The 17,774-nt window shown below is 48.5% G+C and overlaps 1 protein-coding gene across 6 annotated transcripts in view; it reads left to right on the forward strand.

Annotated features, from left to right (window-relative positions):
• The window catches only part of DAB2IP (DAB2 interacting protein), a 167,044-nt gene that overhangs the window by 17,227 nt on the left and 132,043 nt on the right, over window positions 1–17,774 (forward strand). For 3 of the 6 annotated variants that reach the window (XM_071574630.1, XM_071574627.1, XM_071574629.1), the window contains exon 1: window positions 13,101–13,460. The exons of 2 other annotated variants lie outside the window; for them this stretch is intronic. In XM_071574630.1, coding sequence (XP_071430731.1) covers window positions 13,343–13,460 — 118 coding nt within the window. In that variant the 5' untranslated portion in view covers window positions 13,101–13,342. Of the gene's footprint in view, window positions 1–9,800; window positions 9,847–13,100; window positions 13,461–17,774 lie in introns of those variants that run through there. One more of the 6 variants, XM_071574632.1, reaches the window with a different exon arrangement.

Here is a 17,774-nt window from a genome sequence, read left to right on the forward strand (position 1 = left end):
GGGGACTAAGTGATGATGATTTTCAGGTTGTGCTTCACAGAGACGAGGAAACATTTGTAAGGGGCTCAAACAGCTCAGGTGCAGAGACTGAGAGAGGGACACCCTCTGGTCAGGCTGTAGTTTGGATCATGTAGGATGGATAATGAGGGATGAGCCTCAGGCTGAGAGAGCTGGGGCTGCCCAGCCTGGAGAAGAGAAGCTCTGGGTAGACTTCAGAGCCTAAAGGGCTCCAGGAGGGCCTGGAGTGGTGGGACAAGGGGGAATGGCTTCCCAATGCCAGAGGGCAGGGTTAGATGGGATAGTAGGAAGAAATCCTTCCCTGGGAGGGTGGGCAGGCCCTGGCACAGGTTGGGCAGAGAAGCTGTGGCTGCCCCAGCCCTGGGAGTGTCCAAGGCCAGGCTGGACAGGGCTTGGAGCAACCTGGGACAGTGGGAGGTGTGGACACAGTGTGGGCACAGAGTGTGGACACAGAGGGTGGGCACAGAGCCAGGCCCTGCTGTGGGTCAGTCCCTGATGCTGTCAGCTCCAAGGACAGCAAACACAGGCCATGCTTTGCTCTCTCCTGCCTGACTCCAGGGGGGTCTGGCTGCAGTGCAGCCAATCGATGGGGAGTTTATGACAGTGTGTGCTGTAATGGGGTTTACAACACAGGTCTTGGCAGATATGTGTAATATCTGACCATTAAAGTGGCTTGGCTGGCAAACACATTGAGCACTGCCAGGTTTTTACAAGATCCTGTGAATTCCTGACCTATATATTCATTGGAGGAGGGATTCAAGAGCAGCAGAGGAGCATGAACCAAGTGTGGGACAGTGGACTCCTCACTTCTGACCCATTTCCCTCATTTCTTCTGAGAATCTAAAAAAAAAAGCAAAATTAGGTTAATAAAATGATTTAGGATAATTATAAAGGCAGCTCGCTCTTAAAGTTGTCCCAAGTTCAGTTTTTATATCACTTACCTTGTGCTTGGGGTGCTGAATAATGAAAAATCTAAACAAACAGAGCACTAAGCCTCAATCCTGCATGTAAATCTGTGCACATGTGCTGCAAACAAGATAGCACCCATGGACAGATTTGTTTGTGTTGCCTCCTGAGCCAAATGCTGTGGGTTTGCTTCTTTTAATTATTCAGTCCTGAAAGAATTCACTGTGAAATCCCACCAGGCAGAGATAAAGACTGGAAACCTTGTAATCTACAGCTGTACAGGAGGGTCACTTTATGGCCTCAGTGTGCTGGAGAATTCAGATGTGGAGAGTCTTTCATAGTGAACTGGCATGAAAACCTCTATTATTTTAGGGCTTTGCAGAATATAAATTGTGTTTATGATGAACCTAAAGCTTGGAAAAACCAAATGGGTTGATCTAATCCAGATTTGCTATTCTGATGAATTCCAATTTATTCAGGTTGTCAGATGAATTCAGTCCCAACATGGCAAGGGAAAGGGAGATGAATGAGCTGAGGCTTTCTGAGTTCTGGGGGGTTTGTCCCCCTGGCTTGTCACCCACCCCAACACCACTCCCAGCCAGATGAGAACACTGAGAATGAAAATACTTGAATTCTCCTACAGTCTGGAACTGAGGAGCACATTCCTAGTGCAGCTCCAATTATGAAAGGATTATGTATTCCCCTGAGACTGCTCAGCAGACACAAGTAATGCTTAAAAAAATAGAATGTTTCATTGTGGAGAAAATGGCCAGGTCTGCTCTCATAAAAATAAGCAGCCAATTTTTAAAAAATCTTGGGTTCAACAGTATCTGGAACTCTCACATGTCATAACCTTGTTAAGATAATTACAGTAAATGGGTTTTCTGCAGGGGAATCCCCTGACACTGCTCCCTGTGAGATCACCTCTGCTGCTGTTCTAGGCAGAATCTGAGAGGAACGTCTCTCTTACCTCCTTTAAAAATATCACCAAGCAAAGAGAAGACAACACTTAATTCCTTTTTGCAAAAGGAAAAGAGAGTCATGTCTTGGGAAGAAGGGAAATCAAATAAAAAATTTAATGCTGGAGAAGAAAGGCAAGAAATGCAGTTGCCATGGAAACGGGAGCAGAAGTAGAAACTTTCCAGCAAAGAGCAGAAACTAAAAATGAAAAAGCGGAGTGGCGAGGCTTGGCAGATAGCCAGGAGCTTCCTCCACATCCTGCTCTCCTGGGGGGATGTTCCCAGGCAGCCCTTCCTGTTCTGGGAGAGCTCTGGGTGTTCAGGGCTGGGCCACAACATCCCTGCAGATCAGGCAGCTGTGCCAACCCTCTGTGTGTGCTCCAGGGTGGTGCCACTGCCACTGGAGATGGGAAAATTCACTGGGAATGGGCACAGTGGGTTTGGGAGAGACTGGAGCTGCTCCATCCAGTGCTCCCAAACCCCTGAGCAAGTCCTTCTTCATTCTTGCCGTGCCCAAACCAAGGCCTCAGAGTGCACTGCAGCAGTAACTCCTGATCTTCAGTATCCTCTGATCCCTTTTTTGTAGGGAAAACAGATCCCTGGAAGTCTCAGACAGGGCTGGACACCACTCTGATCCTCAGTTCCCACCTCAGAGTCCCATTCCTTGTCAGAGGCCTGCCATGGGCACAGGACCATAACATAAACCATAACAGTCTCCCAGAGTGGTTGTTCCCTGTGTCCCACATGCTCCTGAAAGCAGAGGCACATTCCAGGCTCCCAGTTCCATGCAGGGCTCTGGGATCCTTTGATGCTGGCACGTTTAACCCAGTTGCACACAATAAAAGGATACAGTCATTGGATTAGCAATTATTACATCCACATATGCTTCTTAGTCTGACATGGAAAACAGCAGGTTGGGAAGCTGGGGAGGTTCCAGGCAGGGCTGTAAGAGCTCTGTGATGGCAGGAGCCGACGGGGGAAGGAGCCAGAGCGTCCCCAGGGCTGTGCTCTGCAGATGGAAGCGATGGAACCTCCGGGGGGGTTGGATTTCCTTTCCTCATGGCCTTGGAACTAAGCACGTGTGAGAGAGTTTTGCTAATCTGACCTCAGACTGTTCAGCATCTCATGTAATTGGCTCCTTTTTCATGAACCAAATAGAAAATGCAGTGCAAGCCAAAGAAAACACCCCACTTTGCCTCTTTGTGTGTGAAGTCTGGACACTCTCCCATGAGAGAGGAACCTGCCTGTCCCTCAGTTATCACTGCAGATAAAGCCACACAGAGTTCAATCTGCTGCTCTGCCACTGCCCTTACTCCTCAGCTGTCCTGTCACTGCCTCACCTGCACTATTCCTCATTTAAATATCACTCCAAAACACAAGGATTTGTGGTTTGTTGGACCTTTTTATAAGTTGGACTTGCTGAATTGTAGAGTAACAAACTCACTCAGACACTTCACTGGTAATTTTTTTAATGCCCTTTAGAATCTGGGCATGAAAATGACTGTACAGAGGAATTGCAGAGTAGGTATATTTATATTATTTTATCTAATTATTTATATTCATAGTGCATTTATTAGATATCTATTTATTATGCCTTGTATTTCTTTTCCTGGGTGACTATATTATTATATATATTATATTTTATATATATTATATTTTATATATATTATATTTTATATATATTATTATTTATCTATATTCATAGTGCATTTATTAGATATCTATTTATTATACCTTGTACTTCGATTCCTTGTTGATTTTTAATACTAAAGGCAGAGTTTATTCAGCTAAAACAACAGGTATGAGAAGCCTGGCGAGTTTCAGCCCCTGGTTTCTGCGGGGAGGGGAAAAGTTCTGTAAGTCCCGTTAAAAGGACTTGGGAGAGGAAAAGCGCTGTGGGAAGCGCTCCCGTGCGGAGCCGGCGCCGTCCCGCCTGCGGGCGGCAGCAGAGCCGTGCGGAGCCGGGCCGGGCCGGGCCGGGTGTGCCCGGGAAGGAGAGATGTGGTGGAATCGTGCCGTGGTGGAATCGTGCCCTGTCGGCAGCGCTGTCCCCGCACAGGGCAGTGCTCGCCAGCCCCGAGCGCTGCCACCGCCTCGGTGTTCCCCCCGCCCGCGTCGCTCCAGCTCGGCTGCACTGCAAGGGTGGTCTCTGTTTTACACGGCTCACATTGAACCTGTCTAATTTGTGCTGTAATAGTCAAAGCATTGCTGGGCTCCGAGGGCTTGTCTGGGACTTCTCAGCAAAGTCAGAACAAACTGCACAGAGGTGCACAGGGCATGTGTGCAAAACCCAGCATGGACACAGCTGGGCAAAGCTCCACAACACCCTGGACTGTGTGGGTTTATCCCCAGCTCTGGGTGTTGTGGAACGGGGTCTGTGAGTGACATGACCCAACAAAAGGAGCACCCCAGTTGCTGCCAAGGTGAGGTTCCAGATGGTTCCTGACTAACAAGATGTTGAATTGCCCCTTGCTGTGGGAAGGTGCCACAGGATACATCATGGAATTGTGAAGAATGAGCATTTGGGGAAATTCCTATTCCAGTGTCTGTTTTCAGCCTCGCTGGGTAAATGTTTTACCACCTCAGGTGTGTCAGTGCTTGCCAGGCTTGTTTAGGAGTCATCTGGGGGAATCCCATGCCCCTTCCCTGATGAATTCTGTGCCTTTGTACAGTGAGCTCAACAGGACCCTCCAAAACCCCTTCAGTTCCAGGAGTTTTTGGAGCCTGTTGCATTTACTCTGCTGCAGTAAGCACAAGGTTCCTGATCTCTGTGAGACCCTGAAGAAGGCAGGATCTGGCTTTTTCCAAGGCTGATTGCTCCCTGTCACCTGCCAAGACAATCACCTTGCCTGGAAATGTTCCCTGCCTAGCTCAGGATCACAGGGAAGTTGCATTTTAGCCTTGGCCAGCAAGAATCCCCTCATACTGGTGAAACTTCACACTCAACAGCTTTCCATCATGGTGAGAGGCCTGTGAGCTCAGCCTGGGCCCCAGGCCTGCCACTCCACTGAGTTCTGGGATCTGTGCTGCCCAGGCTGTGCTGAGGGTGGGATAATCCATTGCAGGGGCTGCCAAAGCTCAGTTCAGAGACAGTAAAAGGTCTTTCCCAGCTGAGAGGTGCTGCTCTCAGAATATCGGTCTCAAGATCTTCCTCCAGCATCTCTTTAATTGGTCATGGAGAAAAGGCCAAGGATTACTTGCTCATACATAGTTCATAGTCCAATTTTTAAATCATCTTGTCTCTCCTTTACTCAGACATGCCCAGTTCCCAGCCCTGCCCACCCCTCAGTGAGCAGCCTCCATCCCGAGGTGCCCCTGGGACTGCAGAGGTCCCACCTGGCCCCTGCTGGCAGCAGCCCAGGCAGAGCAGTGTTCCTGCTAAAAGCAGGCTGCACACAGGAGATCCGTGTTCCTGATGAATTGTTACGTTGCTATTTTTATTCCTGGAGGGGAATTCCATTCATCCCCTTTCAGAAGAGCCTGTTAAACTCAGCCAGTCCCAAACTCCCAGCAAATGGCCCTGAATAGTTTCAGGTTTCAGCTCCGCGGGCTCTGACTGTGTGTTCCTTTAATACATTCACGGCTCCTCTGGGAGAACTAAGCCAGGAATAACCAACACTTTCTGAAGCCAGGCCTCCTGCTTTAAGGGTGTGTTTCCTTTCCTGCCATGTATTTCCTCTCTAATCTCCACAGCTCCCACTTCCCGGTGCTTTGCACTGCCCACCCCAGCTCAGGTGTTCTCAGGTGTCTGAGAGGGGGCTGCTGCCTCCACTGCTCCTCATTTTCCTGGCTGAAGGAGGACAAAGGACTCTTAACATTCTCTGCAGTCGCCTCTCAGCTTGGCATACTGATCATTTCAATAATAAAGTGTTTCCTTTCATTCTCCAACAGTCAGGCCCCTGCCAGAGCCATAATTGTTCACAGATGACTCATTTTGGCTGCATGATCAAAACGAGGGAAAAGTGCTGTTTGCACAGGCTTTGAATCGTACAAGATGGGAAGAGATGTTCACGCTTGATATTTGTACCATATGTGCTTTCTAAATTGTATTATAGAGCCTTTACATTTCAAAAGAGATTCTACTCTTATCCTGGGGATGATTTAGAAAGGAAAAGATAAGTAGAGTTTTGAGTTAGACTGGGATTAGCAAAGACTGGCTGTGTAGTTTGAGTTGCATCCTGCCGGGGCTGGAGGGAGCTGGGCAGTCTGGTGGGGCTCTCTCTGCCCTGGTATCTCTAGATATATACCTGTATATATCTCTGCACTGTTTGGGGGCTGCAGGCTCAGTTGTGCTCTGTATCAAAGTCCCATTGAGCCCTTTCTTTGCAGCGCTGGTGCTGAAATCCTGCACTCTGAGTCGCAGCAGGTGTTTGCATGTTCTCCTGCCGTGCAGACACGATGGGTGTGTGCCCGGTGCTTCTGCTGAGCCATCCCCGCTGGGGGCACTGCTGGGGCTGCTCTTCTGCATCAGCCGTGCCCTCTGGGAGGGGTCAGCAATGCAGGTCATGTGTAGGATGGAGAATGGGGATGGGAGGATGATCCTCATCAGAGTTGCTGCTCTTTGTGCCTCCTGCCAGCACTGCTGTGAGGCCTCCCAACTGCTCTGGACAACACACCCAACAGGCACCAGAGGACTCTGCCTTCTCTGTGACTGAAGGATTGTGCAAACCTGCAAACCAGATCACCCAACTGCTGCCTCAGGGACGTGAAGACAGGCTGTTGTTGGGTACTCAAAGGAAAGAGTTAGACTTGCTACTCCACTAAAAGTGAGTCTATTAGAAGAATGAAGGATATAAATTCAGTAGGAAGAGTTTTTTCAACAGCTTTTTCTAAAAATATAGTGGGCTTATTAGTGGAATGGGAACACGCAGACTACAGAGACTTGTGAGTGGAAAATCTGTTTGAATAACAGGGAAAACAAGCAGAAAAGACTCAGTTTGAGCTGATACTGCAGTAGAAGAGCACTGCTGGGCACTGTGTGCCTTGCTGGGTGCTTTCTGATACTTTTATTCAGTTTCATTTCTCACATTCTCAGCACAGGGATGTGAGGCAGCAGCAGGGTGAGCTTGCGGGGGGGCTCAGCAGAGCTCAGGAGTGGAGGTGTTGGTCACAGTGAGGTCCCACACTTCAAAACACCCCAGCCCTTGCTTTGCCCTTTGCTTTTCAAATTCCTGTTATTTCAGGGAGGTTTCTCACCTCTGCAATCAGCTGAACTGGGACAATCACGTCTCTCAGAGCAGCCCTGTGTTGTTGTGCCAGAAGGAAGGACGTAAATTCAAACAAACCACCCTCACAATGGTATTTAAAAACTGATTGCAGGATTTCCAGTCGGGTTTTGTAAACCTGCCTTCCAAAACAATAACTGCATTTTCATTTTTCAGCTTGTTACCAGGGAATTCTTTTAAAATAGAGGGTGTTTTCTGTGCTGTGCTGTCATGTCAGCCTGATAAGGAAGATGGTTAAAGACTTTCTTGCCAAAATGTTCCCTGGCTGAGTAATCTGGTGCCAAAAAACAAGTGAAACGAGCAACTTTATCTGTAGTGTAGTTTGCAAATTATGTGGCAAGGAAAGGAAGAAAATAATCTGTCACATGAAAAATGAAGTTTAGATTGTGTGTATATAAATCAGTGATTTGTTATATGAGCACAAGATCATTATCAGGCATTTAAACACGAATTGGAAGTGGCTAATCTATTAATTAATCAGGAAGTAAGCTTTACATAGCATGTGTAATCAAGTTAATCTTTCATTCCACTTGCCAACATAGATGCTGCTGTCAGTGGGATGTTGCCATGAGATTGAACACCTCGGTGTCTGTTCCTGCTGCTGGGGGAGTCTCAGGTGCAAATCCCTTTTCCTCTCCCTGCTGGAGCTCAAGCACATCGAGTGCCAAGCAGAAAGGAGAGAGATGCCCTGGAGCCACTTCCTGAGAGCTCCATCTTTTCTCCCTGCCCTTTCAGCACCCCACATTGCAAAGCCATTGCAGGAGAACACACAGTAAAGAGCTGAGACTCCTGCTAATAATAACTCATAAATCTGGCACAGAAAGTCAGCGATGCCAGACTTGTATCAGCTCCTTCCCTGCAGCAACACCACAGCAAGTTTGCTGCTCCAACACAAACATGTTCTTGGGAGTTAAGTTTTTTGGTGTGATATGAATATTTTGGTCAAGGTCAGTGCAGGATATGTAGTTTACAGAATATTGTATTGTATGTAATATGTAGCTTGCAGGATATGGAGTATTACAATAATTTGTTGTTACATCTAATAATTAGATTTCTAACCTAAAGGAAATCACAGGAAATCCTCCACACCTGCACCACAGGGAAAAACCAGAGAGGAGCTCACAGAGCAAACAGTGCTGGAAGTGAGAGATGAGCTGGTGAAAAGGGGGTTAAAAAACACACATGAGGACATTTTATTTTTTAAATGAAATAAGCAACAGCTTTCCTTTGCTGTGATGGTTTTGTAACATGTTTCTTTTTTTTTCCCCTCAAATTTTCAATGTGAGATTTGCAGGATCTTGACTGTCTTTCAGTTTATTTTTTTCACAGTAAATAAGCCAATTTCCCCATATTTTCTCTATTAGAAAAATGGTATGGACTAATGTGAAAGTGCTTTTATTTCCAATTTAAACAATAATTTAAAAAATTGACTAACCAACATTTTTCTGAAATATTCATTTGAACAAAAGGGCTATTTTTAAAATGATCCCAATAGTACCAAAAAAATATCCAAGGAGAAAAATTGCAGTAGTGTGTGGTAAATATCATGATAATGTTAGGACAGATCTGGGGGGAAATTCCCATTATTGTAAATTAAAGAACTGGGAGCAGGTGTATTCCCAGCTGAAGTGACTCATCTCTGAACCATCCAGACAACTTTCTCCATTCTGCTGGTGACAAAACTCAGCCCTGGGAGGTGCCAGTTGGGGATTCCTTAGGGCAGGATGGTCCTGTCCCAGGGCACTGGGTGTGCTCCAGGGTGTGCTGGCCTGAGCTGCAAAGTGCCCAGCACAGAGAGAGGATCCACCTCCCACCAAGGGAAGAGGAGGGAGGGGAAAAAACAGAGGAGAAAAAGGAGAAAAAAACCCAAAACCTGAAATAGCAAGTTTCTTATATTTATACAAAAGAGAAGATTAAAAACAGAATATGATATAATAGATATATATACAAATGTGGGGGAAAAAACCAAACCAACAACAACAACCAAACCAACAACAACAACCAGACCAACAACAACAACAACCAAACCACCAACAACAACCAAATCACCACCACCAACCACCACCGAGTTGCCCACCCAAACAACACAGAGCTGACCCCCTCAGCTCACAGAAACACCCCAACACACTCTCCCCTAAGGATGCCCAGCAAGAGAGGAGAAAACCAGCAAAGAAAAAAAGGTACTTCCCAAAGCAAGGAGCTGTGAAGTGGAGAATGAGGGAGGCCCAACTCCCCCAGGAATGGTGAGAGCAGCTCTGCTCAGCACAGGCCATGGAGGGACTGACCAGGCACCTCCTACACCTTCTTTTATCCTTGATTTTGATGTCAAATGATATGAAATATCTCTTTGGTTGCTCAAGTCAGGTGCTGTTTGTCCCCTCTAATCTACGTAGACTCTCTGGGCCTGCTGAACTGAGGCCTGGCTGAAACCCAAGCCCAAAGTGCCACCCCTGGCAGGGCAGGGTGGGCTCAGCTGAGCTGGGGCTGGCACAGGGTTCAGGTAACACAGAATGGCCCAGTCCTGCACTGGGGAAGGAAATGGGAGATCTTTGGAACCCCCGAGCTCAAGTGACTCTGTTAATCACTCACTGAATCATTGCTGACATTTTATTTCAGTACTAAGGGGTTTTTTGAGGAACAGCCAGGCTTAAACAAGTCTTTCCTCCCAGCAGCTCCGAGGGGAAGATGCAGTTCTGGGAAGGGCTGTGCAGTTCCCAGTCATGTCCGAGGGCCTTTGTGTGAGTTGGGGTTTTGTGCAAGGCTTTTCTCTTTGGTTTGGGAGTTTTGCTGCACAGTGGAGACTTTACACTCATGGAATTTTCCTCCTGTTGGAAGAACAGGCTGGCTTGGGGCACAGGGGGGTTGATTCTGGAAGTTTCTTCTTCAATTTGCATTGGACTCCATGTGTTTAATTACTTCATCAGCTCTACAGAAACCACAGCACAAGACAGATTTTGACTTTCTAAATTTTATGAGCATCATTACCAGTCAGGTCATAAATTTATCTGAGTAGAGTGTTCTTTAGCATTAGGAATATCATCAGGAATACATGTTGATAGAGTCAGTTAATGGATTTATTTCGGTCTCCCCCAGCTCAGTGAAGGCTGGTTTGAAAAGGCTGGTGTTCTTTGGATCTGCTGCTCTGCTGGAAGTGCTCAGAAGTGTGTTGTGCTCTGAGGCTGGGCCAGGTTTGTCCCCATTCCTGGAGCTCCCTGTGGGTTCTCAGACACTCAGACCCTTCCCCTGAACTCGTGTGTGTCCCAGAGCACAGCGAGCAAAGTGCCTGCCCTCCCCTGTCTGCCTTTGTGTATTTTACTGTAGTTTGGTAATTCCATGGGTTAGGTTTGTGTCTGGTGCTGGGCAGGAGGAGTTAACACCCCAACAATCGCTGCTGTTGGGCTCCTCTTACCCAGAGATGCAGCAGAGCCCCGTGACCAAACCCCTCCAGCTGCTGGGTGTGTTGTTATTGCAGAGAGAGGCACTGAGTGTTGTCAGCCTTCCCCCTGAAGTACAACGACGTCTGTGAGGGGCAGCTCCTGCTGCACTCACCCCATTTGGGGCAAGGGGTGTCTTTCAAAAAGAGAAAAACCAGCAAAAAGAGCAGTGCTGGAGTAACTGGGAAGGTCCAGCCCATCCCTCCCAGGTGGGTTGTTCAGTTTGTTCCCGGCTGCTCTGGAGCGTCTGAAGTTAAATCCTCCTCACTGAGGCGAGGGAGACAGAGCCAAGCTGGTGGAGCTGGAACAAAACTCCCAGACATTTATTTATGCTTTTCTGTACGGCTGCTTCCTCCTGTCAGGATAGTTTATAGTCCCTCATTAACTGCTCCTGCTTCGTGGCCACCTGTATGAATGTTTCTGAAGGTAATTAAAAATAAAAATTCCTACCTGTGGGGCAGATGCTCCAGTGGGTGAAGGCACAGAGACCACAGTCCCTCCTGGAGCTCCTGAGCACTCCCAGGTGAGGTCGGGGACACCCCCAGCACCCACCTCTCCCACATCCCAGGGGCTCCAGGATGAGTCTCCTGGCTCCAATTAAGCAAAACCGCCTGAACTTTCCCCTTTCAGATCGTCTGAATTCGGGTGAGCTTTTGAAATGGTTTTGTTTAAACTTTCATTTCCATCAGTGCCTTTTTTGCTGTTGGAACTGACAAAAGGCAAAGTAAATTGGATAGGCCGTTTTAGAGACATTTCTAGCGGTGAAAGTGTAATTGTAAAAGATTCTCTTCAGAGCTCTCAGCTCAGTTATTGAGACATGAAATTTCAGAGAGACACCTGGATATTCAACTTTCTGTCTACTGCAAATCTTTAACCAAAGCTCAGGATTTTCAGCCTTTCCTTCACTGCTTTCTGGATGTTCTCAGCTCCATTTGGGAATTGAATCAGCTTAATGGGATGAGTCTCTGGTCATCTGGAAAATGGTTATAGTGGTTCCTGGATTTTTTTATGTGAAAAAAGAATCATTGTGGCTGACAAGAGGAGGGCAGATGTGCAGAGACCGAGGCCTTTTCCCTTCTGCCGGGCTCTGATGCGGGATGTGGTGAGGGACGGGGTGGGAGCAGAGGAATGTCCCTGTGCAGCATCCCCGAGGGGCAGGGAGCCTCTGCTGTCCAGCTGGGATCTGCCTCCCTGACCCGAACTTGTCGTTGCCCTCTTGATTGCTCATTCCTGCACTGCCTGAAAGCTGGCGCCGAATTCCTGCCGTGTGGCCTCAAAACCAGGCATGGACTGCAGGGAAGAGCCAGGCTCGTGTGTTCCTCCTGGCAGGGCTGTCCTCAGCTGACAAACATCAGGGAGTTACTACTCAACATGGAAAAAGGAAAGGACAGGGTTGGTAGGACTTTGATGCTTCCCACGACTACACAAGTTTATGAAACTCTAAAATTAGGGAGGATGGTTGGTGGTAGGGAAGAGTCTGTGTCCTGGTGAACTCAGAGTTCTGCCTCTTGTTACTGAAGGTACCACACAGGATAACCTGGGAAAGCTTTCCAGCTCCTGCAGGAGCTCCTGGAAGTGGGGAACAGGCTCATCTACAGCCAAGCCTGGTCACAAGGCACCACAAAGATAAAACTACACTCAAGTCTGGAAAAAATGACAAAATGAGGACACAACACAGAGGGTTTATTGTGCAGACGTTGTGTTGCAGCTCATCCCACTCGGCTGAGGTTTCCCCAGTACCTGCCAGGCTGGGAGAGGCAGCAGCAAGTTCTTGGCCACCTCTCTGGGGTCTGCAGTGCTGTCTGCTGCTCTTCCTTGGGAGGGATTTGGTGCCAGCAAGGGAAGGAGCTTAGTGCAGCATTCTGGACAACCCACTTTTCGAGTGGTAAACATGGGGTGAATTTTTTATCTGTGTAATATATATTTTTATTTTATTTTCTTCCATAGCTCAAAGTGTTAATACTGCCCATTGAAATGTAATTTTATTGAGCAACATGAGCCGGAGGCAGAATCTTTGCTGCCATCAGAACCCAAATGGTAAATAGGCCCTTTCTCTAATTTGTGGGATGTGCTATAACTCAGTTTGAATGTTGAAAGGAAATGGGCCTCCAGGGGAGTCTGGAGCTCTGTTCATTCAACTTCTAATTAAAGTTTTCCCCTCTCAAATTTCACTTTATTTTCCGGGGCTTTTGCTCCGTGATGATTATTAACATGTGTCCCATGGCCAGGAAATCATTATCCCCTTCCCCAGAGCAGCCTTTCCCAGACCCTGCTGCAGCAGGGAGGGTTCCCGGAGCTCCCTGTGCTGCAGGACCTGATGGTGGGGCAGGCCGGGCCGGACCCGCGGCCGCCGCGCAGGGAGCGCCGTTTGCTGCGGGACACTCGGACCACACGTTGCTGTCTGGGACAGAGGATCCAGTCCAGGATTTCTTCCAGCCTATTCTTCACGTTTCAAGAGCCCAGGCCAAGTCTGGCTTCCTATTCCAACTCCAGCAGGCTTATCTTTTTGGGGGCAGGAATTGTTAGTACAGTTTATCTTGCTCGCTCGAGTCCTCCCTCAGCTGAGACATGCACTCCGGTGCCGTGTGCTTTTTCCCCCCCTCTCTCTGTCTCTTTTATGTCTTCTCCTTGTTGTTTTTCTTTCTAAATGTGTAAAGTGAAGAGTTCCTCTTCCCCCCCCTCCCTCTGCACTCCAGCGAACCAACCTCCAGTTCATTAAAACGCTGGAACCGTTTTGCTCCTGTGCCAGAGGGGAGAGCGAACCTGTGCCTGCGTGTGTGTGTGTAAAATAGATCCAAAAATGTCCATGAACAGCAGGAAAAGTTCTGGGAGACCGTCTTACTACTACCGACTGCTCCGGAGGTCACGACTTCAGAGACAGCGCAGCAGATCCCGCAGCCGGAACAGGCTTAGTCGGGGTAATTGCACCACAGTTCTCTTTAATTGCAGCGCAGGGGCGGCTCTCGCAGGTACCGCCGGTGCAGGGGACCATGACTGTCCCTGTCCCTGTCCCTGTCCCTGTCCCTGTCCCTGCCCCTGCCCCTGCCCCTGCGAGCGCGGCCAGCCCGGCACAGGTCAGTGCGCGGGGGGACACGGGGCTGGTTGTGGCAGGAGCTGAGCTGGGGCTCAGCCGTGGGGGCTGTAACATTGTGTAGCTGTAACTAACCCAATTAACCACCGACCAGCTCTTTCAGTTTGTATCATTAAGGTAACTACTTTTTCCGAGATGTTTGGAGGCCTAATTGATGCTTACAGAGCTTTGAAAGTCCTTGATTACGGTGTGGTGTCTCTTTGCAAAGATGTATTGCTGGAACTCCTTGTTCTCCACGAGCCGAGTGTCACCAGGGGGCTGAGGTGACAAAGCTGAGAGCAGTTTAGGGGTAGATTTTCCAAAGAGCCTAAAGATTGTGCTCCCGAGGCATTGCAGAAACGGGTGGGATTTGTAGTCCCAAATCACTTTGCACTTTTAAAAATGCTGCTCAGAAAGGGCCTATTTGTCCTCCCCAGCAGGAGGCAAGTCCACAGAGGGTGTTTCTGCAGGGCACTCACTCTGAGCCCGTTGCTTCTGCTGGAGGCTGCCACTGACCCAGTTGCATTTTTAAAATGAGCTATTCTGCCTTTCCCTTCTAGTGGGAAATAACCGTTTATTGGTGCTTTTGCCTGTCGTTAAAGCAGCCAGAAATTGGGAGCCTGTGAGCTGCTTTGCAGTCGAACTTTTTCAGAGTAGAGAGGGTTGTATTTGCCCTCCAGTGGGGCAATCCAGGCATATTTATCGTGTCTTGAGCTTAATCAAAGCCATCAACTGAAAATAATTTTTTTTTCTTATTACTGTGTGAACAAACAGCACAATTGCAACGTTGCATCAGGTGTCTGTGCAAATCCAGGCTTGGACTTGTCTGGCTGGAGTTAATTCTGATTTATGAAGCAGATTTTAAACTCCACTCTAGCACTGCAAGGTTTAGCTTAGTGCAGTGTCCTCTCTCTTTTCTGGCATTCAGGACATTTTAAAGGATTTTGAATCATTGCTGAGAAAACAATAGGAAGCTCAATCAGTCCCTGAGCTTCAGCTTTTCCTTTAGGCACACAGTGGTTTGCTTTGCATGGTTTTTTTTGTTGTTTTGCCTGTCACATGGAGTGTTTGTAAACTCCTGAATGTGTACCAGTTCCCTTCCCCCCTTTATTTGTGTGCTGTGCAAAACCAAAACATTTTACTGTCATTTCAGTTGCTGTGACAAACTAAATGTGTTCACTTTCATTTAGGTAACCCAGTGTGAACTTGATGTTGTAGTTTGTCAGGAACACAAGGAATATACAGGCAGATTTGATGGAAATGGGAATCAGCCCGAATGTTTGCAAGAAATTGGATTTGAACCAGCTGAAATCTTGTTGCTGTTGGTCTCTCTTGTGTTTGTCTCTGGGATTCCTGCCTCTCAGCACTTGCTGAGCTCCTCTCACCTGTAGATCTGAAAGGGATTTGCAAACTGGATGAGCATTTTCTCTTTATTTTTGGCATGTTTCTGTCAGAGGTGCAGAAAGCAGGTTGTGCAGTGGTGGTGCCACAGCCAGACCATGCAGCAGGGCTGGGGAGAGGCTTGGACCAGCCTGGAGTCACTGCCAGCTGGGCAGGGTGGGGGACAGGAATCCCTCCCCTGGCAGTTTGGAGCCCATGGGAGATGAATGACCAGGAGGCTGTAGGGCCTGAGGGCTGTAGAGAACACAGAAATCAGAACAAGGTTCTGGATTTTGGGAGTTGGTTTAATGTTGATTTCCAAACCCTGCAGGTCTGGATGGAAGAGGGAGCTGAGGGTCTCTCCTCCCAGGCTGACCCAGAGCACAGTCTGCTGCCTCTGGCTGGGATATTCAGATCAGGAATCCTTAGTGAGAGGTTGCCATAAATTCAGGAGTGCTGGTGTTACTTCACAGGAATTGGCAGTGCACTGGTTTGTCACATATGTGTTTCCCAGACATCCTCTTGGTGGCTTTGTGTGCTCTGCAGTCTCTGGCCCCTCTGCCAGGATCCCCCAGGGCCCAGGTGGGCTGTGGCTCTGGCTGGAGCAGCAGGGACACCTGGAGTTGAGCTTTCCCACCCCAGCAGAGGATCAGCAGCTTTGGGACAGGGCCCTGCTGAGGGAGGAGGTCTCTGCTGGCACAGGACCCTCTCCCCACTTGGAACCATTCCCTGTGCTGATCCCTCTGGGATAAGGAGTGTCTGGAACACCGGTGGGGCTCAGGTGCCACCATCTGACTCCAGCCTGGCTGTCATGAGTCAGAGTCCCCATGCAGCCCCTCTGCTTTGTATCCCTCAGGCTCAGAACATGCCAGAGTTGTGTGTGTATATAACGCAGATAGATGGTTAAAAACATGTATTTATAAGCTGCCACATCCCACTCTCCCCTGAGTGGCAGTGCCACCCAGCCACACGTGCCCTTCTGAGGAGCACACTCTGCTGCTGCCCCTTTGTAGGGATGGGGCCCGTCCTGCCCAGGATCAGCAGGAAAGGCAGGCTGGGGCTGCAGCCTGCACAGCTCTGTGAGGGCTCAGACCTCCTTTAGGAAATGGCTTGTGCTTCCTGAGGTGCAGAGAGAACCATTCCCTCAGGGAAGTGCTGCTGTGGTGCTTTTGCTGCTCAAAGTGAACAGGATTTGCATCTTCTGTGCGAGGATCTGAGGGAAGGAGGGCAGAGCTTTGTGCTGGGACTCCAGATGGAGCCAATCTGCTGTAGCATGAGTGAAAATGTACAGGACTTTGAGCTGCTGGCAGTGGCAGCAGCTCCTTCCATGGTTCAGTGATGGTGTCCTGTGTTCCAGAGCTCTCTGGTCAGCCCTGGTGCTTTGAACACATTGGTTTAAACATTGGTGTGTTTGCCCCTTGGGGAGGCCCAGGCCTGGAATTGCTGAACAGGGAGACTGATGGGGAGGGCAAACCTGAGCAGAAGAGGAAGGGCTGCTATCAGGAGCCTGCTGGGATCACACTTAAATCATTCTGTTGGATAGTGGGTAAACAAGACAGGCTTCACCCCGCTGTTAATCTCTGCTGGAATGATGATGGTGTCTGAAATCTCCTGGCTCTGCTCTCCACAGAGACTCAGGACATGCTGCAGGTAAACATTAGATAGATAAAAAAACTACCTACAGAACCCCCTCCCTTCCCTGGCCCATCTGTTCAGTCCCAGCCCTGTGTGACTGGGAGGAATCATGGCAGTAATTATAATTACTCCCAGGTGATCCATCTGAGGTACTGGAAGCCACTTGGAAGGCAGAGAAGGAAAACTTGCAGTAACAGCAACACCTGGTCTGGCTGCACTTGGGTCTGTGGCTTTATTCAGGGAGTCTCTGCTCCTCCTTCCTTGTGGATGCAAGGAAGGAATGGGGGTCAGCAATAAGTGTTCTGCAAATGCCCTTTGCTGATGGAAGCTGCTCATGGGTGCCCATCCACAGTGCCATGGCTGAGCCAAAGGCAGCTTTGGCTGCAGGGCTTGCTGGTGTAAAACTCTGCAGGCAATCCCTGGCATCAAAGCCTGAGAATCTGAGAACATTCTGCCTTCCTGATCCTGAAGGTTTGCTGTTCCTGATCCTTCTGCCTCTGTCAGCCTGGGACAGAAATGTCTTGCTCTGAGTTCTGTTTATCACAGATGCTTTTCAAGGTGTTCTGTGAAAAGGCTTTTTATTAAACAGGCTTTCTTCTTCCTTTCCTTTGATGGCTGCTGTGAAGAGAAAACTGTCTGATCTTCAGCAAAGCCTGGGATTTCAGTGCTCCAAACACTGAGCTGGGAGCCAAGGTCAGGCTGGGGGTTTTCTCAGCTATTCAGATACACATCTGTTGAAAACAGCTGGAATTTGGTCTTTCTCTCTCTGTTTGATGAAATCAAACGTTTTCAGTGATAAATGAGCGATCAGTTTATCCCCAAATAGTCAATACTTTGGAGGTTCAGGCACTCTCCTGGGACAAGGGAAGCAGCAACTGGAAAATTGGCCCAGCGTGTCCCAGAGTGCCATAACAACTAAGGAGGTTTTATTATAGTTAAAGCCAACTGAATCTGCCCTCACTCCTCACTAATCTTTCCTAGCTGAAAATCTGTTGTGCAGCACGTTAACAAGAAGTGATGTTGGACAAGGAATGCCATGTGGAATTTCTCCCTTTCCCCTCTGCAGGGCTCTGTTTTCCATTTCAGGGCTGCAGCAGGCAAGAGAAGAGCCCAGTAATAAACACCAGCAATGGGTTTTTCTTCCAAG

The sequence above is a fragment of the Pithys albifrons genome, chromosome 20, assembly GCF_047495875.1.
Source record: "Pithys albifrons albifrons isolate INPA30051 chromosome 20, PitAlb_v1, whole genome shotgun sequence".
NCBI classification, from domain to species: domain Eukaryota; kingdom Metazoa; phylum Chordata; class Aves; order Passeriformes; family Thamnophilidae; genus Pithys; species Pithys albifrons.